At 34.7% G+C, this 23,429-nt stretch overlaps 2 protein-coding genes across 2 annotated transcripts in view; both read right to left on the bottom strand.

The window, feature by feature from the left end:
- The window catches only part of LOC149568152 (SNF2 domain-containing protein / helicase domain-containing protein / HNH endonuclease domain-containing protein), a 288,465-nt gene that overhangs the window by 141,465 nt on the left and 123,571 nt on the right, over positions 1–23,429 (bottom strand). The window contains exons 5-7 of the mRNA XM_089821153.1: positions 18,610–18,683; positions 18,358–18,393; positions 18,123–18,210 (exon numbers count right to left, since the gene is read on the bottom strand). Of these exons, the coding sequence (XP_089677279.1) occupies positions 18,123–18,210; positions 18,358–18,393; positions 18,610–18,683 (198 nt within the window). The remainder of the gene's footprint in view (positions 1–18,122; positions 18,211–18,357; positions 18,394–18,609; positions 18,684–23,429) is intronic.
- LOC149568153 (uncharacterized) lies at positions 1,916–4,551 on the bottom strand. Its single transcript, XM_089821154.1, has 3 exons — positions 3,334–4,551; positions 3,012–3,176; positions 1,916–2,889 (listed from the first exon to the last, which is right to left on the bottom strand). The coding sequence occupies exons 1-3, from the start codon at positions 3,540–3,542 to the stop codon at positions 2,700–2,702; spliced, it is 564 nt and encodes a 187-aa protein (XP_089677280.1). The 5' UTR covers positions 3,543–4,551; the 3' UTR covers positions 1,916–2,699.

Raw genomic sequence — 23,429 nt, 5'->3', positions numbered from 1 at the left:
TTAAGAAACTCTTGGTAGTCTTGCACCTGGCTGATGGCCCGAAACCCAAGGGTGTGGATCTAAATAAACCTTGCAAAGAAACTTGGCCCAATCTTGGGCTGTCTGTGCAACTTCTTGCAAGCCATCCCAGACCTGGATTGTTCCCGAAGGGTGAAAGACTCTATAGTTTGATCAGAGCATTGTCTATTTTTGTCCCCTATGATAACTCATCTCGGTAAGACAAAGGTGCAGGTTACAGGTCACGTACTTGTTATTATTAGCCTACCTCATAAGGGTAGAAGTATGACCTGAGAAGGCCGCTTATGTGCTCATCTGGTACCCATCCCGAACGGATGGAGGTACAGAATCTCGGTCACTTACTTGTTAGCCTACCTCGTATGGGTAGAGGTATGACCAAAGATAGTTGCTTAAAATGCTTAAGTACCTATCCAGGTGAGATAGAGCATTGGACTGATAGACTGACTAGTTGGCCCATGACAGAAGAGTCGGATTGGCTATTTAATATTAAGTACTATGTGGACAACATGAAATATGAAACATCTCCTCAGCAATCCAAAAAAAAAATGGCTTGTAAATTGTGCTAATAAGATTGGATAACTTCTAAATGCCTTGATATTTTATTTAAGGACAAGAGGGTCCTTACAGAACCACAAATAGTGCCACTAGCACTAGCATTCTCATGCTCACTAGTTAACTTGTAGTCTTCGTCGGCATCAAGCATAACAGCAACATTAATTAGATTCTAATATTTATATGCCAAATTAATGAGCTAGACCAATGAGAAGTCAAGACTTCAAACAGAAACTTTGCCAGCTCCTTGTAATTGAACCACCTCGTCAAAATGGCATGGCACCTTTCAACGTGGTAAGCCAAGTACTAAATACATATAAAGGAACTTTATATAGTTGTTATTCCTTTCTAAATAGGTTGTGGCAGGTTTCACTATGATGTCTCCCACAACCGTCAAATTCTCCTTGTTCAGCCTTGCTAAATATTACTACACTCCTTAGAAAGTGTAGCAGATAGTTTAAAAGAAGGCTACGCAAATATTTAAGTTTCACACAATATACTTCAACTATTCTTTGACAAATTTATGAGGTATACAGCTTCCATAGGGAGCTAGAAATGGTACAGCTAGGGGAGGCTCAACCTAAGTTCCAAAGGATACACTTATCATCAAAATCTTAAGTTCACTCGCAAATGCAAGTATGGACATTGTGTGCATCCACCATTAATATGGCTAGGAAGAAACCTTCAATCTTTGAAACCAAATATCCATACGGTTGTCCTAGAATTTAAAGTTGAACTCAAAATGCAAGCATTATGAATGAGAGAAATAAAATGACCAAGATGTGAAAATGAGCTTCTTCATTCCGCTTTTTTCACTTTCAAGCAAACTTTGAAGAAAGCGACTATACTATTTCTACATTTAGACTTAAGTTACTTTCTAGACTTTCATTAAATATAAGTTGCCAACAAAGTTAATCTAGGGTAAACTATATTTTTTTTCATTTAATTTTTTCTATGTTCCCCCAAGTTTCCGGTACCGACGGGACGGGTTTCCGGGATGGCCAATTTTTTTGGCGATTTTGGGGACGGCGGGGGGGGACGGCTATATATATATAGAGAGAGAAATTTGAAAATATACATTGAAATTTGTAAACATACATGTCATTCATATGAAACTAAGCACAAAGCATGTCATTTAAACATAATAGAACCATAACATACAAAATTTGAATGCCACCTACGAAATAATATCCGATTTTACTATTTAAGTACCCAATTGTCAAAATGCATATTAATACAACATCAGAGAACATTGAACAATGAACATTAAGTTATTAACAATTGTCAATATCATAAAACTCATAATGATAAGCATGATATAATCTGAAAATCAAAATCAAAATATGCCCAAAGCTATAGGCCCAAAGGGTAGAGGGCTTCCATAAAGTAATAAGTATCATAATATCAATGTATCATAATCATGTTCATGTTCAACACAAAAAGAAAAACATAGAAAATGAAGCAGACTGCTGCTCCTATTTTGCCTCTACTGCCATGGCATCAAAATCAAAGTCCTCCTCACTGTCATCCTCCATAGGAAGCATAGTCTCATCTAATGGAACCCCAACCAATCCTGGTGCTGTGTCATCCTCATCTATCTGGGCCACATCCTCAGGCTCAACATCCCATCGCAAAGTTGGTGTCTGCCCATAATCTAGAGTCTGACGATCGGCAAGTCAAAGAGCATGATGCACTATCACTAGCTTTTCCACACTTTTAGAGGTAAGTCTATTCCTCTTGATAGAGTGGATATATGAATATGTGGACCAATCCCTCTCTGTACTTGAGGAACTAGCAACCTGTGAAAGGAGGCAACTGGCAAGTATCTTTAACTCAGGTGTATCTCTCCCATGCCAAGTCCACCATCCAATAGGATCCCTCTGTGCCAAAACAACCCTATCCAACTTTGCTTGTGGCTTACCCAAGTTTGGGCCACGAAGGTTGGTGAAGTCAAGGAACTGTGCACGAAAAGTAGAGGCATCTTGAGCAGAATACATCTTATCAATTGCTCTTGTGAAGCCATCCAAAACCTCAGGATCATCACATGGGAGGCCCCTTCCACCCAACTGTGCATACCATTTGGGATTTAGAGGAAAGGCTGCCATATGAAGCGGGGTATTTATTATGTTTCACCTCCGTGTCACAATAGGCCTAATATGCTCCTCATAAAAGCCCAATGTAGAATCCTTTGCCGCAACAATTCTCTTCATCTTACCCAACATGTTGTCAATAGTCTCATAGATCTCTCCCAAACTAGGAGCATCAATATCAGCATATCTAATGACATCAACAATAGGTGCTATGACAAAGCAAATATATCTGCAAGATCAAGATGCCAACAAAAATAAAAATCAGAATTAGAATTTTAAAAATTTTAAGATTATTAGTAGGAAAATCAGCAAGCAAAAGACTAATAGTAAATTCAAAAATCAACAACTTACTTCATCGTGGACCACCAACTCTTATCAAGGATCCTTTGCCTCATCGCTTTTGCTTCAGAGGACTTAGAATGAGACCATCGTCCCCACTCTAGATTCACCACCATCAATTGAAGGGCCTCATACACCTCAATCATCCTCTCCATCAAGATGAAATATGTGCAATACCTATAGCAACAATTTAAAATTTAAAATTTGAACTTAAACATTAATGATTAAAATTTAAAACAAAATGCATCACATGTAGGTAAAGTTATAAATAATTCTTTTAAATAACTTAAACTTAAAACAAACTAAAAGTAAACTATAATTATAATTGACATACCTTGTCTCAGCTGGTTTGAGGAACTCCTTATTGAAGGACCTGAATAGAGCAAGTGAAGTGTGGTGGTTGCAAATAAACATTTGCACTTCTCTAGCTTCTAGCACCGCTTGTTTCACCCATTCAATCTTCCTTATGTCCTTCAATGCATTGTTCAAGGAATGAACACAACAAGGGGTCCAAAATATGTGCCTATAAGCACCCTCTATCATCAAACCAGCTGATTTGCACACAGGTGCAGAATCTGTGATAACCTGTACAACATTAGAGGGCCCAATCTCCTCTATGGCATCTCGCAAAATGGTGAACTGGAAATCTGCATCCTTCTTCTGTCCTTAGCAATCTATGGCTCTCAAAAAATAAGAGCCAGCAGGGGATGTGACAATGATATTGATGAGTGGCTGATGTCTAACATTGGTCCACCCATCCATCATAACAGAGCAGCCTATCCTAACCCAAGTGCGTCTCATATCCTCAAATAACAAAGCAACCTTTGAGTACTCTTCATCTAGGATAGTGGTTCATAGCTTATGCTCACCGAGGGGTACAAATGAGGAATTCATGCTCAAAATATCTTTCACCATTTGTTTATAATAAGTGGAACGGGCTGCATTATATGGGATACCATTAGCAACAAAGAAAATCTACCAATGGATGCCTCACACTTCTCCTTTGCCTGTGCATTAAACATACTTTCCACCGAGCCCTTCTCACCACTACTTATCTTTCTCTTCCCTCTAGACCCACTAGGGCTGCCACTAGTACCAATGGCGGACGAAATATGTCTAGATGATTGTGAGGGAATGGATGGTGATGTCATTGTCAAATTTTGCCCCTCCATTTTAGCCTCTAAGTGCAATCTTTGGCATTCTAATTTTTGTTCATCGGTTAGGTTAGGACAAGCTTTGACTCCTTGGCATAAAACATCTAAAAAATGTGACTTCACTCTTGTATAGCTGCCCCTAAAATCATCAAGACAAACATGACAATCCCACACCCTAGTCCCTCCCGAATTCTTTTTATCTTTTGGCCAAAGTGTGACATATTGGAGAAGAGGTTTTTTCCTATTGAAAGGACCCTTTGCAAAATTCTTCATAATGGCGGAAGGACATTTAAACAAATCAGCTTTAGGATTGGGTTTTTGCCTAGTGTCACTACTAGCAACATCAACCTCTACATTTTCTTCTTCACTACTACTACTTGTACTCCCACTGCTGCTCATTGTGTTTAAATATGCAATTGAATAGAGATATGAGCTGAAACAATGAAAAATTAAAAAAAATCAGACTTTGCAAGTTGCAAATTTATTAAAAAAATGATAAATGAAAACACAAAGAGTTTTATACTTACTTGGTGGACAAAATAGAAGATCAAACCCTTGATCAAGCTCTTGGAAGCAAAAATATTACCTCCTCTACTTGCAAAATGAAAACTTCAGCCGACTGCAACATAAAATGAAAACCAAACAATTGTTAAAACAACTTAAATGTGTGGAGTTATATACATTTTAGGGTTTTTGGAGGAGTGGGGCCCACTAGCCGACCAAGGAGGCATTAAATTTTTTTTTTATGTTTTTTTTTTTAAGTTTTGAGCATACAAAAAAGGGGGACGGCCAGCCGTACTCAGTACGATCAAGGGACGTCTAGACATCCCCTTTCCGTACCAGGTACAATTGGCCGTCCCCCTTTTGTCCCCCCCACGTCCCCAAGTTTCCGAAACGTCGGGTTTTAGGCCGGGTACGCATCCCCGGGTAACATAGAATTTTTTAGTTTCCTTAAAGGAATTAAATAGGTGAATAGAAACTTCATAAATGTCCAAATCTAAGGAAACGGCATTACATGCGCATGTTGAAAAATGTTTGCAAATTGTACCATAACTATCATACTTATAACTCAATAGTTCTCTAAGTCGGCCACTATAACTTCAATGAAAATTTTGCACCCACTTCCTCAATGCACTCTATTATCATGTTACCAATAAATTATTCATCTTGCACCTACACCAAATGATACGCAATATCAAAACATTGTTCCTTGAAGGCAACTTTAGTTATTCATTAATGTTTGATTTCTATGAAACTCATATATTTAACATCATTTAATAGTAATTCAATGCACACCTCATATCCTTAACCCACTTATTGTCTTGGAAAGTCATTTAATTCTCTCCAAAGTTCTATAGTTCCAACTTCAAATCGACTTTGCAGCCCAAAATTTTGACTTTAGAGACCCAACGTGGACTCAGTAAAAAAATCAATAAGGGCCCATCATTAAAAGAACCATAGAATTCCACAAAAAAATAAATAAATAAATATTATAACAATTTATATCTTCCTCTCCCTTGTATAGTGAACTCTAGAGAGGTTCTAATAATCCATTTGAATCTTTAATCTTGATAGTATGTTACTTCATCATTGATTAATGATATTATGATTATTCATAACATTAGTGGTCTAAGTTCTTGATCTGAGTCTCCACTCCTTTACCCCATAATGTAAAATAATATCATGTATGACAAGACTTCCCAATATCTAATGGCGATATGGGAGTGAAGACACTACTAGGTTTGAGTGGAAGCAATGATAAGTTCCACAAGGTGATACATGTGAGAAAACCCAAAAACTAAGCGGGGTGGGGAATGTTTTATTTCCACACGAGCCAAAAGTGGGGGTTCAGCGGGTATCCCTTAAAAAATAAATTGATGATTATGAAGCTGAAGCAGAAATGATGGCAAAACACGTCCGTAGAGAAAAAGTAGGGACTTTTTTGAGTTTTTTTCCTCCTTTTTGTTAATGTTGCGACTTTCGTCAGATTGAATTGATCTAGAGTTAATCTCTAATGGTTATTCTTTAAACATTATTGCTTTTGATTGATCATATATATATTGTTGTTAATATGTCTAACGATTATTAATTTACCATAACCAATACTGATTAACATAGAGACATGTCTCTTCTCCTACAGATATATGCATTTGGATCTACACTTGGAACAGACAAAAATATAGTAGTATTATTACATTTGTAGAGATCCTATTTCTCAACATGGTATCAAAGCAGGCCATAAATGTAAGAATTTAAAGTATGATACAATTTTCAATTAAGAATGAAAACAGTGACAAGAATAGTGATAGACCGCAACCAACTCATCATGGAGAAAGAGAATCAAGTCAATGATTGTCAAAGAAGAATGAATATCAAAAAGACGATTATGGGGAGTTTCTATTAATGCAGGTATCCAAATATCATCGGTTTTAGGAGATGGAAGAGACTACATAAGGACAAACCAAATAAAGAATAAAAAATAATTTTTTTAAATGAAGAACAAAATTATTATAAATGTCGTAGTAAGATCATTCATGATCCATGTCACCCAATACCTTGATGTATAGTCAACGAGGGAAGGTGCCAGCATTTATTTGACAAGCTAAGAAATTCATACTTAAAAATTAGGATTCAGAGAAATGACAATACCATCTATTGCAAATCCATGGGTTGGTGGACATTGTTACATCCCAATTTTTGACCTAATCTAAAATATACCAGTTGAGGTTCACATGAAGTCTGTTGACAGTTAAATTTTTTATAACCCTACGAAATGGTAAGACGGTTAGTCGTTATAACTATTTATCATGAATTCATGAAATTGAATAAGTGATTAGCCATTATGATTATTTATGATCAAATAACTTGTTATGTAATATGATTTCACTGCAAAGAATTTCCTTGTAGGAAGCACGTTGAAGGGGTGGAAGCATTGTCAGAAAAGAATTTGGCATAGGAACATCACCATCACTGGAAAAATGGGTTAAGGACCTACCGACTTGAATGCAGGATATATTTGTGGGACCCACATGAGCTATTAAGACTGTAATTTAGGAAAACATAAATAATTGAGTTTAAATATAAAACGTACCTCGAAGGATTTTAAATGATCTTTTGCCATATTATTATAATACATATGTATGTACGTACATATAGATATAAAAATACAATGGCATCATTATATTATAAAAATTTTATAAAGTGATGTCACCTCATTAATACATTTACTTGTACTTATATAAATATAAAATAATAATAATTTTCGAACTATAATCGTCCAACATTATTTTTCCATTTTAATATTCCTTGCTTTTATCCGATTAACACTTGGCATGATAAATTGACAATAATCAAATTATAATTTTCCAACTCTTCTTCCATCCCTTTTATTCTCCTCTTTTTGAAATCAATTTATTACTTGGAAATTTGAATCCATTATAATCTTTTGTAACCAATGGGAGCCAAGGAGTTTTTTTGCTCTCCATTTTAGGAAGTCGTAAGGGAGAGATAGGATCACCTTTTTCCCTTGGTGCCCAAATTTCCTCCTACCTTGCTACATTCCAAATTTCTTTTGTTTTCATTTACCAACTTGTCCCTACATTGTTACAACTACATCTGCCATTGAAATGTCTTACAATTTGCCATTGAAACATCTTACAGTCTACCATTGAAACGTTTGCAATTGCCATTGATACATCTTACCATTTAGCAATGATATATCTACTATTTACCACTGTTAAAAACCTTGTTCAAATTGTGTGACTTCAACTTCAAGTAATTCTGGCTAGGATACTGAGGTCAAGCGCTGAAGAAATCAAAAGGGAGCCGATCAGATTGCAAGTTCCCCAAAGGATACATATCAAGTCATGAGTTACCCTTATATATTTTTGAATGCATATTCTCCTACAGCCGGCTAAGCCTAGGAGTCTCTTTCTTTAAGACTGTGATTATATTATGCAATTTGTTGACTGTACCCTCGGGATTATAATGAGCTTTTCTTTTTATCTTTCATTGTATCCAGTTGAATAGTATCTCTTATGGGAGAGTTTTCCAAATGCAATAAAACCTGAAATGAAAAGTACAATAACATCGAATTTCATAATAGCAAGTTTCAGCATTTATTATGATGATATCTTGTTGATATCTTGTTTGAATTTACAGATTGAATTTCTTTTAATTTAGCCTTGTTCATGGCAAGTGATAACCAAGTAACCATAATATGGATCCATAAATCATCATGCCAATAGATATTAGAATTAAACAATCAATTTTGCAATCTTTAAAGAATATAACCTCTCAAATCATAGATTGTGATAAGCTGGAATATATGTTAATTATGAAACAGTTGAGAATCAATAGAAAGAACCGGTTGTTCTGAGAATTCCGAACACCTGGGACTCACCCAGCTGTGTAGCCAAGGAAAAGGATGAAGAGGTGAGCGAAAGGAATCTGCAATAACATGAAACAGAATCAGATATGACATAACAATGTTTATCATTTTTAATATGAATTATTTAATAGCTCATGCATGATCCTGTTTATTGTATTCTCCTACTATCAAGTCGAGTGGTGTGAATAAATACCAAGATGCTCAGTGGATGAGAAGATGTTCCCTATCTATTCTAGGTAGGGAGGGCCTTTCTTGATAGAGATTGAGCGGCGATAAGTTATGGTCTGAGCTTAGGTGGTTAAGCCCCTGACAATGTTTCACCTCTCCCCAAGTTGTCAGACATACAACAGACAAAGATAAGCTATACATTCAATTGTTTGTTGGAAACAAGTATTATCACTTTTATGATGTATATGCAAGAAGGTAAGATTAATTCAGTTATATCATCATTACAGTTATTTTACACTTAGATGCGAGAGATAGATTTATGGATTGTCTTTCATTTATATGAATATTGAATATGAGCATATCTTCTAATCTTATGTTATTGCCACAGTTAAGCAATCAGAAGGAACGGAATGATATAGTGGTATCTGGAGCCCTAATTGATTCAGTGGTGTTTGGAGCCCTAAATGATACAGTGGTATCTGAAGCCCTAATTGATTCAGTGGTATCTGAAGCCCTAATTGATACAATGGTATCTGATGTCCTAAATGATCCAGTGGTAACTAAAGCCCTAAGTGATACAGTGGTATCTAAAGCCCTAAATGATCCTATGGTAATTGATGCCCTAATTGATACAATGGTATGTGATACCCTAATTTAATATAGTGGTATTTAATGGTAATCGTCATTTGATTTTGATATAGTGGTTGGATGGTAGTCGTCACATGATATTGTTATAGTGGTATTTGTGGACTAACCTGGGTGGTTACAGAAGCATCCCTAGTTTGATTTCGGTCTCGAATTCCATGGTATGTGGATTTTAATTTCTATAGTAAATTCATTGATGGTGTTTTAAGTTCTTAGTTAAAAAAATTTGTTTAACTAAATTTAACCATAAATCTCATTCATATGAACGAAACTGATTTAACTGTCTTCCTATGAAAATTAAGGAATAACTGTATTTCTTTGAGTATGTTATTTGTTAATTAAGACCTAGGAAATCTTGTTGTTACAGACATATATATTAAATACAGTTGAACACATCATTTGAAGGAATGGGAAGAGATACTCAATGCAAACCCAAGCAGCTGATGGTGTATGTCTTATAGAGATTGAGAGAATAATAGTCAAGATAGCATTCAAGGAACATTGTACGCAAACCACCTTATTTCTGGCGGAAGATAAAAACATTTATGAGTGTCATGGGTAACAACAGCATCTAAGGAAAAGTGAGTATTGCTGAGAAGTCTGAAACACGTGGTGGTCTTTCAATAAGATTGTCGGTGATGTTTCAAACTTGATGAGTAAACAATGTATTGTTAAATCTAGTTATTCAATAAAAAGTAGAAAAGCATTCCAAATTCCTCCTCCAATTTTGTTTAAATACCTTCGCTCTCCTCCATTCTGCGCACATCTCTTATCTCCACTTTCGTTACATAAAAATGAAATAAGAAACAAGGCATTCAATTGCACTTCTATATTTGTGGAGCTGCATAGTTTTAGTACAGGATGAGAATGGCAGTTCAATTTGCAGCAATGGCGGCTATGTTGCTGGTTTTGTGTGCATCTTCAAATATTCATTCTGCATAGGGCAGTAGAGATTAAATAGTGGGAGACAAGTGGCGTTAGGATGTGAGCATAGACTTTAATGCCTAGGCTTCCTCCAAAACATTCCAAGTGGGTGATGCCTTGGTGTTCGAGTATGACAATGAATTGCATAACGTTTGGGAGGTTGACAAGTCAGCATTTGCTTAGTGCAATATTACAAGTAATCCGGTGTAGGAGTTTGGAAGAGGAAATGACAAGATTCCACTCTCCATCGTGGGAACAAGGTATTTCATCTACGGAGTTTCTAGTAACTGTGATTGGGGCATGAAGCTGGTTGTCACCGTTTCAGCCGGTATTTTCCTCCACTTCAACGACTCCCACTCCAAGCTCCACCCCATCTCCATGTTTCTGACTTATACCTCCTCTTAATAGAACTTAGTATTGCTTTGAAGCAAGTCTAAAACATCACTGGCAGACTAATTGAGCAAGAATTATTGAAACAAATGACTTAAAGTCGTGATACAAATTTTGAGCAATCAAATTTTGCCTACGAATAGGCTTGGATATCAACCAACAGGGTCAGAGGAAACAAAGCTTGGTAAATAAAGGATTAAAAACATCTATACACTATGCAGAAAAATTCTTCCCTCCATGAGCACATTGATATAGAGCAATGGGTACGGTCTAGTACATTCATGGCTTGTTAGAGTAGACTGCCGGTCATCTACATCAGAGGATATGTGATACATCAACGCATCTCAAACACATTCGCTATGTGGCTGAGTCATACAATTTGTGAGTTGTATATACATTGGGTAGACTGATACTAAAGTTTCCACCTCACATTCTCAACGTCAGGATTTTACCATCTGTACAAATTACTCATCATTTTTTATTGTACCCATGTGTGGACAATGTCAATGGTATGGACATTGAATAAATCCCGCCCCTTGTCTACAATAATGATGACGTCATAAATAAAAAATCTTTAAGACCCTGAGTCCGAAAGTCATACTGTGCTAATCATCATGGAGTCTACTGAACAATGGCAACAGAAATTGACTCCTTAGAGGGAAGCAAACTTATAAAATAGGGCAACCTATTAATCCACAAAATCAACAAGATGTTTATATTATAACAAAAAATTTCCTAGTTAATAGTTTCTCAGCATTCATTTTGGAATGGTATTCCCATTTCCATTCATGTCTTGACTTTAGTGAATTACTATTGAGAAGTTTCTTAGTATAAATATCACCAACTATCATGTCCAGGAATTTTGGCATCAAATACACAAAGGAGGCATTAGTTTGCAAGGAAGCTTCTATTAAGTGTAGCAAATGCCACTTTTAATTAAGCAAACAAAATGAAGAAATCATTCCTAATGGAAGAAAATATAATTGAGATTCCAGATAACTCGTTGCTATTTCTATATGCTTGTGCGTGGGATGATATAAAAGAATCAATGGTTATAAATCTTTATATTTAAATGCATGCATAATTAAAAATAGTTATAGAGATGGTTGTCGGTTGAATCAACTTCCCAGCTTGAAACTTTTGATGACAACAACAAAGTTAGTCATGAATGACTTACTGGGCTTGAACATAGTATTCATAATGGAGTGTTACATAGAGACCGGGAAAGACATGAGCTAATATATTCAAATATGTTACACATCACCAATAGAGTTGAACAAGCTGGACAGTCAACAATGATGTCAAGTGAAAATAATATTAGACGAATCTACAAGTCCATATGGAATACCATCAAATAGAAGTGAAGGGGAAGATGAGTGAGCGGTTGGAAATTCTAAACGATGGAATAAGTGGAAATTTACATTAAGGGGGAATAATAACAAATGTTTCACTCCCACTTGAACCATCTTAGAAAGGAGATATTCCATATTCAAATGTCCAAGACCCTCATGTGCAGATTTGATCTTGTAGAAAAAAAAGAATGGTACATTAGGCATATTGTGCAGAGTCAATCTCATGACAATATTTCCATAGAAGTTGTGCTCTAGAACACATTAGTTGTCTAATGATCAAGCTGGATAAAGCAACACAGGAGCTTAGAAGATTGATACTCAGAGGGAGTCTAGAAAATACATGTGTGTGGTTGCATAATTTGATGGGCCTACTCCTAGGTAAATCATGAGGAAGTAACAACTTATCTCCTGAATGTTGGAAGATCAATATCAAATTCGAAGGGAGTTCAATAGGCATTCTTTCAGCAACGAGAGTCTCTAAGGGAGTAACTATAGGACCTGACTTCCTAGGATCATTATTTAGAGGGAGAATTTTGAGGTGTAATCACTTGTGAATGATACCTTCTCTATGAGCGAAAAGTTCTAAGTGAAATTCCTTCTACTGCATTCTTCTTTGTGAGAGAGAAATTGAGGTGAAATCCCTTGTTCTACCCTCTGACTTGATTCGTGGTGGTTACTATTTTTTATATGTGGATTATCTCATGAAAGGTGACGATCTTTCATTGACATATATATATATATATATATATATATATATAAGGTAATGATTATAAGGTAAAGATCTTATAAATTGTAGACCTGTTAACGTGACAGACTTCATTAAGTTGTTGTCCCGGAGTGTCAAAGATCATAATACTTGTCATGATAGAGTTCATGACATTGTATTTTTTGTTAATCTGATTGACTTAATTGTCCTCGAGTGTCGAAAATCAATAACTCATATCCTACTAGAATATAACATATTCTTTTGGTAGGTATCAAGGATTTGATGATAGTGCACATACCAAAAAAGAACATAAGTATGATGAATGTCACATGACTGATATTTCTTGTTGAATCATACTTCGGATTAGATTGAGAGATAACATCTAAGTTGATGGATATATGTTGATATTCTTAAATATACCATTCCAAGAATATCATACTATGATGATATCTCTCTATATACTTGACAGTTTTAATGTGTTCTAAATTGGTTCTATAACAATCCTCCCAAGCTAAGAGGAAGTGTTAATGTCATAGCTTCTATCGAATTAAATTGATCTAGAGTTCGTTTTTAATGGTTATTGGCTAAACATTATTGTTTTTGATTGATCATATATATATATATATATATATATATATATATATATATATATATATATATATATATATATATATTGTTGTTAATATGTCTAATGATTATTAATTTACCATAACCAACATTCATTAACAGAGAGACATGTCTCTTCTTCATATTGTTGTTAATATGTCTAATGATTATTAATTTACCATAACCATATTGATTAACGGAGAGACATGTCTCTTCTTCATTCATATATATGTGTGTGTGTGTGTGTGTGTGTGTGTGTGTGTGTGTGCATTTGGATCTGCACTTGGAACACACAGAAATATACTAGTGTTATTACATTTGCAGAGATCCTATTTCTCAACACTTTTTTCGCTCAATGCCCATATATTCTTATGTGGTCAAATCTGAGCTCAAAACCTTCAATTTGCAGCCTAAGGCTTGGCAAGTTTTTTCCAAGGACTAAGTCTAGTACTTTGTCAAAGCCACCAATACTCGGCTCACAAGTCCTAACATATAAACTCAGTCAACAAGTACTACCAAGTCTTCAATTCATGATTTTCTCAACAAATCTTGTCAATATGGTGATCAAACAATAGTGGAGAACGGAGAATTTGCAAAAACATGCGCCAAGCTTTTAAACTACAATATTTCAAAAATCATTTCAAAATACACTATTGTTAATGTATAGATTAGTTGGAGAGTTATTCATAACTCTTAAAATTATACTTATGTTATATTATATATATATATATATATATATATTTATTTATTTATTTATTTATTTATTTATTTATTCTAAATATAAACTAAATACATAAGTTATGATTTTGTATCTATTCACATTAATTTAGAGGTTCATCGATATTAAATATAAAACTGACTTATTATTACTGGGTGTCAGTTTATTAGTCTCGATATATGTTATCGAGCGCTTGCATTAGTTTCATATATGTATTGGGCGCAAGTATAATATCAATGCATTTATATAATCTGTGTTTAGTTCTGTCTTAATAATAGTCACGTCTAATAGACGTGACTCAAATATGAGTCACGGCCATTAGTCGTGACTCCTCTATATACTGCCTACATATATATAATTGCCGATCTCCTCTGCTTTAAGATATACAATGAACACATAAGTAATATAAGTCTTCCAGTATATATCACAGAGCAGCAGATATCTTCCAGTATATATTACAAAGCAGCAGATATCTTCCAGTATATATTGCAGAATAGCAGACACTTCATACCATCTCAGTTCACTTAATCATCTTCAGTATTGTATTATATCTTTGCCTTGAGTAGTTATTCTGAATAATATAAGTTTTCAGTCTGATACTTTAACAACTATAATAGCCCTTTTACTCTTTTCACATAGTCAAGCTCTATGTTATTCCTGCCTAAAATGGGTCTCTCTACCACAACATTAAACATGACACTATGAGATGGGAAAGTAGGAACTTCGTGGCCACCTTCATCTCCTCAAAGGGACGCATGTTCTACTTCTACGAAGAATTGCTTCGTATATTTTTTGCTTCTTCTTAATATATTCTACTATTTCATTAATTGCAACAAATACACCATCTTGCCTTGAAATATCATTGGTTCCAACATCAAGAGCAGCATACAATGTCTATCCACATCTCACCATCCATGGCACTATATCATATGAAGTGCCTAACTTTCTTGATTTGTTGTTTGGAAATATACAGGTGCCTAGCACCAAGGACCTTCTTCAACTAAGTTGGGATCATGACATCCTTAAAGGAGAATATTCAGAAGGCAGAAAACCAGCAAAGGTAGTATACAGATCAAAAGAGAGTTGAGTTGTATTTTGAGGTTGCTAATACGGTGTACTTCATGTTGCAACCCTACAATAGTCCATTCTCAAAATGAGTGGAGAAGAGAAACTCAAGGCACAACATTAAGGACCCTTCAAGGTTATCTAGCGCACCACATGAATGGCTTATTAGTTAGACTTGTCAATAGACTACAAGGTGCACAGTGTCTGCCACATATGTCACCCCAAAATGGTGATTGGGCACAATGTGGTTCCTTCTCGAACACTACCACCCCTCAATGAGAAGAGGATGTTGACTCTTGTCCCTGAGGCCATCATTAATACTAAAGCACAGGGATTGTGGATGGTCATCATGAAGTACTTGGTCGAATGGAAGGTTTTAGCAATTGAGAATGCAATGTGGGAGAGTAAGCAAATACTACAAAATCCCGAATTGAGGTTGCTTAAGGACAAGCAATCTCAAGCATGGCAAACTGTAATGTCCCTTCTTTGGATAGTCCAGTTTTCAATATGGATTGGCCTACAATTGGAGATTTCTATAGGTTATAAAAGTCGATAGGGAACCAACCGAGGTGTGTTGAGACTAGCAGATAGGAAGATGGCTCGTTACGAATTATGAGTCATTCTAGATAGTCTAAGACAATTTTATATTCTTTAGCAGGTGTCTTATTTGTTGAGGGGGGACTGGTAGTTGGCCTACCATATTTGGATATCACCCAAGAACCTGATGCAAAATTAATTTCTAGTTAGAGAGGCAAAATGATTAGTTTCAAGAATAAAATGTAAATATTTAAGTTTGAAAGTTTAATGTTTTAAATGATTAAAATAAAATGCTTTATTAATGGAGCAATTTTATAATAATTTAAATAAGTGTGTAAATAAATGGGGCCACCATATAGTGATTGCGCCGTAGGGGGATATAAGTTGTTTTAAAAAGACAACTTAATAATTTATTAAAAATCTTTATTAATGGACCAACTTTATAATAATTTAGTAGTGACGCCACTCTAGCGAGATATAAGTTGTTTTAAAAGACAACTTAATAAATTAATAAAAGGGTCATGAAGAGGGTCGTCCTACCTTGAGGAGATTTGATTAAAACAAATGCAAAAATATATTATGAGGATATTTGATTAAAATAAATGCAAACCCTAAAAGGGCATGGGATCTTCGAGGAATAAAAGAAGACTTAAAAGGATTTCTCGAATTCGTTCTTGTTGATTGAAATTTCGAGTTTTTTTGGCTTTTTGTGAAGAGCAAGGGTTTCATCTGTGAAATCAGACTTTGAGAATGAGAAATCTAGGAGGAAAGAGTTATTGAAGATGTGAAGGATCACCCAAGAGCATTCACACAGGTTATTTAGTCAGTCGTTTGCAGGAGAATCTATATTTTCAGATTTGCATCAAAGAATAACGGCAGAGAATGCAATGTTATCATCAGAGATACAGAGCAGATTTGAGCATTCTGGCATTATACAGCCTGCACCAATCGTTCATTCAACCAGTCACTTCATTACCAGAAAATATAGTTAGTACTAGAGGTGGCATGGGTTATCGGAGCTCATCCAGATCAGATTTGTACTAATCTATGAGACTGTACAAAACCATCAATATCCCCCTCAGCATCAGAAAATTGATTAGTTCCAGCTAGGTGCGGGCTTTGGGAATTTCCTCACAATCACTAGGAGAGTGGAAGAAATTTGGAGTTTGCTGTTGTTCAGGAAACAACAACAGATCTGCCAATTTCAGAATTAATTCTCCCATTGGTATCTGTAATCATATGTTTGTTCATCAATTCAATAAAGTTTGGAGTTGGAGTTTTAAGTTACTTTTGGTTTGTTGTTTGAATCAATTGATTTATAGCTTTAACTGTGAATCATTTACTCTCCTACATTCATAGTGCAAAAAACCAAAACAATTGATAACAAATTACAAAACTCAAAAAGATCAGAATAACTTTAAAAAACAAAATAATTGAGAAAATCAGAAAATTTCAACAACAAAAAAAATCAGAATCAGTATTCCCAAATCAAGGGTAATATACTACATTAATATTTCTTGTACACCACAATCCTAAGTTTTAAGACTATGTATTGATTTCCTATGTTAATAATTCAGAATAATAAGCGTAAAAATAAATTTAATTTTCCCTCTCCTCACATATTTTTTTCATTTTCCATTTCTGTGGTTTTCCTTCAATTCTGAGATTGGAGGATGATTAGCATGATCTTGTTGCTAGATTAATACAAGTTGAGGTTGTATACACTGCTATTTCCACTGTTCTAAGTTCTTTTTCACCTGGACTCTCTATTACTGCTTAATATATTGTATAAGTCTTCTTGGCTGATTCCTTTCAGTTTTATATTGGTTAATGATTTTGGAAAATTGCGACATGCCTGGTCGAGTGAGTTATTGGCACAAGAAAGCTGTTGACCTAACATTTTGAAAAATCAGAACTGAGTTTTGACAAAAAGAAAATGCTACTTCGCTATAAATAGATTTTGGAAATGTGTGAAATTTCATATGAAATGTTTCTGAATTCCATGCAAACTGCTTCAGATTTTAAATCCCCAAAAGACCAGTCAACCAGCGCCACAGCAGAGCCAAAACTACTTCAAGAACAAATAATAAAAATCTAACTGCTGTGAGGAATATGCATTATTCATATTAAAATAAATGGTATCATTAAACTCAAGCATCAGGAAAACATTGATTCACCCATCCATATTTAGGGATTCACTGTTGATATGCTTAACTTATTCTCTGATGAAAATATAAACAAGGGACCAAAAACTGCTTCGATGACAGAGATTAATAAATCAACAAATCATGATAAAAAAACAAATATCTGTCATTATCAGTATCAATATATTATAATAAAGTAAAAATGGTATCAATCAACTCAAGCATCAACAAAACAATAGATTCATCCATCCATATTTGAGAATTCAGTGTTGATCTGATTAACCTTAATTCCTAATCAAACTCTAAATCATTTTAATTATCTACCTTGTAGCTCTTCTGGTTAGACCCTTCATTTTCCATGGAACAGTAATTTCTTGCAAAGTCATATTTGTTTTTCCCTAACAAACCAGGCCTGTCCAAAGTTCAATAAATGAAATTCATAAATAGATCTACTTTTAAAGGTAGACGTATTATAAACAAAATAAAATTTAAAAAGAAGATGGCTACATTCACAAAAACAAATAGGAACTTGAGAAAATAAATAAGGTTGAAAGCTTACCATAACATATCAATTTGGTGAAAAATATCGTATGGCCTGTACTTTCAAAAAAACTAAAATCTTAGTTCCAAAAGAGGAGCTATATATCAAATGTGATAATTAAATCAAATATTTGGCGATAAATATATATTTCTCTCTATTTAAATCTAGCCAGAGTTAACAAAGAAAATACTAACAATCAACTTTTCACAATTAGAACACTGCAGAATCAGACAAAAAATTACAAAAAAAATGATACGTAGGATATATGACCTTGACAATGAAGGTGTTCCAGACAGAAGGACAACACGTTTGATTTGTTTCGCCACATCAAGGACTGCTTTCGTCTGTCACAATACCAAATCAGATTTATGAGACGGAAATGGCAACGAAACAAAAAATCAAACATAGAAAGGTCCTACATCATTATCCATGTTACCTAGTTACCTAAAAAGAGCAAATTGATATGTTGACAATTGAAACCCAAGAGTAATGATTTACAAGTCAAATGATAATTATATAGATATGTTTAGTTGTTCAAAATTGTAAACCTAAATGAAAAATAGTTACTTCACGATTTTGATGATATTTCATACATATCATCTGCCCTACTAAGAATTTCACAACAAAGAAAAACTCAGGCATAAATCATGATTATACTGAAACTTTCTAAATACCAATTTTTCACCAACAAAAAACACAAATTTGTTTAAAAATTATTGAAAATTGACTTTAATTAATTTGCCGACATTCTTTTCCAATTAAATCACAAAAAAGCATGTAAGTTTTGAAGGTTTCCTGAATGTTGTACTCTAGCAGATTTGTAAAACAGAAGGGTTTATATAATGCATTTCACAATGGTTTTCACGACATCATAATTTGTCTGCATAGCTTCCGTAGAGTGGATATTTTGCAACCGACGGTATTTGTGAAAATCCAATTGCAAAATAGGTGAACCAGCCACAACGTATGAGACAGAGTCTCTCCTACTTTTAAGGGAAGGCTCCCCCTTCTCAATGTTCCTTGGATCAACTCAAAGTAAGAAAAAGTTGAGAGATTTTATAAGGGGTGTTATCAATATTCTTTCATCTTATCTTTCAAGAAAAAATCTACTTACCAGTGGAGCGAGTAATGGACAAAATGAGATCTCTAACTATACATCAATCTAACAGTTGGAAACGGTGATACCAATACCAAACACCAACTCAAGGCCTAATTGTAAACATATTGGTTTGGCTCTAAGTCATTTTTTAATCTGTTTTACCTCTACCATTGGGGTGCAAAGACTTCTAGAGGTAGGGAATTCTAACTATTTTTGTGAATTGATACAATAATACAACCTACAATCAAAGCTTCTAGTCTATGTATCACCACAATTGCTCCCAGTCAAAGCTTCTACTCCTATCCCTTTACATGCAATTTTGTTTATGGAGTGTGGGAGAGTTTTAACATTTGCAAATGAGAAGATTTAACAATTATCTAAAGACAAATTGCAAAAGACACAAGTTCTATTTGAACAAATGGACAAAAGTGAGCCAAAGAATGCAATAATGTAGCAAAACAAGAAAGAAATACAAGCAAAGTTGAAATATTCTACTTATTTGGAGCCCAATGACCCAAAAATGGAGGAAAGAGAAAATTACATGAACAAGTCTTCTCCAAAATCGGGTTCTCCAAGTGTAAACGCATGCAACAGCTTAATGCCTTTGACAAATTCAAAGTTGTAAATCTTGATCTCAAGGGTCAAATGCATGTGCATGAAAGAGAAAATCTTGTAGCAACCTCTTTCCCTCCAATATTTACTTGCAAAATCGGGTTTAAAAGGCTCTAAAACATGAGTAATGGTAAAAGTAATAAACTTATTGCATAAACGTTCAAATTAAATTACAAACAAATAGTGTCTCCTCCACACAAATAACCCCCTTATCATGGATTTTAAATATTTCTCTTATCCACATCAAATCTCCTATATCACCCTCTCCTCTAGCAACATCGTTGGCAAGTAGGTATGCAAAATAAGGAGCATAAACCAAGCCACTAACTTCATAACAGAATGCTTGAAAGAAATGTTCTCTCTCAGAGGCCACAATTTATCTTATACATTCAGAATAGACTCAATAAAAGAGGCTTGGATTCTTTTAAGCAATTTGTCGCTAGCAATCATGCCTCCATATCAGGATATACAAGAAATGGACATGTTGAAAAGGCTTATAAACTTTCTAGTAAATGCAAATAGCAATGAAAAATCAAAATTATTTGTGTAATGTCCCCATTTTTGGCAAGATTTTACGAATGATTGAGTTAGTTCATTATTACGACCCACGTGAGTTCACAAAGTGATTAAGGGGTCTCAGTTGCAGACTTGCTACTTTTAGTGAGTCTATTTTTGGTAGTTGCTGTTGGTCGTTACCTATAGTGGATGTGGTTATTAATCATGTGAGCTCTTATTTATTAATTAATTAATAAAGTCGCATTATTCTAATAATATTTTATTATAATAGTGTCATTAAGGGATATTACTAAATGTGCTTTGTTGGAAAGTTTCAAGAGCTGAGTTCTTTTGGGAAACTCTGTCATTTTTGGAGTTGAGTTCTTTTGGGAAACGTTTGGCAATAAATAAATTATAAATACGAGCTCATTTAATTGAAAAAAGCATTTGATTATCTGATTGAATGTTATTTGCTTTTGTTGTCTTCATGACATTTCTGAGTTTGTGATTTTCCATGGTGAGGTATAAGGGCTCGGTGTTCTTGCTTGGAGACAAATTCTCCTTGAATTATCCGTGCAATTGCAGCTGAGGTATTGCAATTGTTTACTTCTCTACTTTGGTTCTGTGACTGAGAAGTAATTGAATGCAAATGGATTTGATTCTGCTGAAGAATATAAGGTATTTGTACTGTTAATTCCTATGTTCTGATTGCTTCTTAATCTGCTCATTGGGTGTTAATTTTGGGCATGATTTCATCTGTTCTGGAGGAGGAATCAATCTGACTTTGGGAGTGATTCACTTGGGCAAATTCACCATTGCCTCTTGACTGTATTTCTGTGACTCACAGGCCATTATAAGTCTGCTAATCTGGGTGTCATTAACCTGCACATTGGGTGGCTCATTTGGAGATCTGGGGTTTTTGTTTATGTGCTGTTCAAAGACCAATGTTCGTGGTTGGGAATGTATCAACTGTGCTGAGAATATACAGTGAATTTGATTGCTCTAGTAAGGTTTGAAGTTCTGCAAATAAGTAACTTTTTTCAGCACTGGTAGTTAAGTCATTGTTTTGATTTCCCAATCGGATTTGCTACAAAACACCATAGCTGAGCACCAGTTGCTGCATCATTCACATTCATATTGCATATGTCAGGCTGAAGTACTGGGCACAATATCACGCATTGCAAATGTTCATGATTCACCTAAAATAAAACCAGGTTCTTAATGTAATATTTCTGATTATTGAGTATTACTTTCTGATTATTAAAAATTGTAATAACTTTCAGAAAGTTGGAGGATCCAGTAGTCACATTGTGATATTCAGTTAATTTCATACTTAATAAAGATTTGATCCTTGCAAGTTGTAATTAGTGAATATACAAGCACGAGGATAACCATTGTTTGTGAGGTATTTGTGTTCAAATTTTATAATTCAGCTTGGTATCTCAAACAAGGAAATTGAAGATTAAAAACACCTGGAAACACACATTTCCTAGCATTGCAGCACTGTCAGTCAGATCAGTGGAACTCTTTACAATTTGTGAGCATCCTCCCAGCCTTTTCCCAAAATGGGTTCTCCCTATTTTACAAAAAGCTTCATAGATATGTCAACTCTTGAAATGCAGTGGTTGCAGGCTGTGTAATATATGAACTTGGTGATGAGAATTTAAAGACTTTTCAGAAACACCATTGACATGCATAAAACCAAATTCTTTATCAGCATCCTCCTGAACTTGTGTAAAATAAGAGTTTGGATCTCATACAGACATCCATCAACATAGATTGGGACACAGGTTTTTATTCAATGTTATAGTTGCAGGTACCCTCATAAACTTATATGCAAAATGTGGAAGCATAGACCAGGGATGGTGGTGTCCCTGAAAGAATTGAGGTTTCTAAAGGGTTTTCACAAAATGCTTACTAGTATACTACTATAGTTACCACAAAAAAGCTTTTTGATACATACCTACATTAAATTCTCTTCCAATAGACATGATCTTCAATGGAATGAAGGCTACCCTTACTGTTCACGTGTTGCCCATGCCCTTGCATTAATTTGGTCTCCCTTCTCTCGTTTCTTTCTGCCAGCCACAATAAATTATCTCATGCCCCAATAAATCTAACTATCCTCTTGATTTATTGAGTTATTGGAACATATGACATTTAGCTAGAACTAATCATATACTAGGACATGACACAAGGAAGAAACAAAATTCATGAATTTATAGCATTTCCAATAAGATGTTTGGATTTGATGTTCAAATAGCTCATGAGAACCCACTTTAACAACTAAATAAAATGTCAAACACTTTCTCACCTTCCTCTCCCCAGACAAAAAAAAATGGCATCCAAATTTGTTCACACCTCGCTCACATTCCAATGGCATAAACATCAACAACACCTTACATTCAACACGATGTATACTATTTTATTTGCAAATATCATCTAGAAATCTTGACATTTGCTTCTACAAGAGAGTTCACAAATTTACCAAAATGAAAAGTTGAACAACAAACTCATAAGATCCCTTTAGCACAAATGGAAACACTAGTTAGGTTTGCCTCTAAATCTGCACCCATGAGTTAGGGTTCTTGTCCCGAACAAGATTACCAAGACACAGGGAGACTTGTAGGTCTCTGGTACTAGTACTAGTACCGGTATGGTTCTTTTCAAAAATAGGAGACATGGGTACTTGGAGATGGCAATTTTTTTTTGTAGTTTAAAGAGTCTATTACTAAATACAAAATAGTAGATCTATAAAACTAAAAAACTAAAGTATATACTAATAGTTAAAAACTTGTTGTCTTGCATTTTGTCAACACAAAATGTTAGTAACAGCACGAAACTTTTTCAAGCTAGTTTCACATTTCACTAAGCTTGAATTTGA

This window comes from Cupressus sempervirens, chromosome 3 (assembly GCF_028749045.1).
Source record: "Cupressus sempervirens isolate cs-2001-9-10 chromosome 3, ASM2874904v1, whole genome shotgun sequence".
Classification (NCBI taxonomy): domain Eukaryota; kingdom Viridiplantae; phylum Streptophyta; class Pinopsida; order Cupressales; family Cupressaceae; genus Cupressus; species Cupressus sempervirens.
The sequence above is the reverse complement of the archived record's forward strand: the minus strand, read 5'-3'. Positions and strand labels throughout refer to the sequence as shown.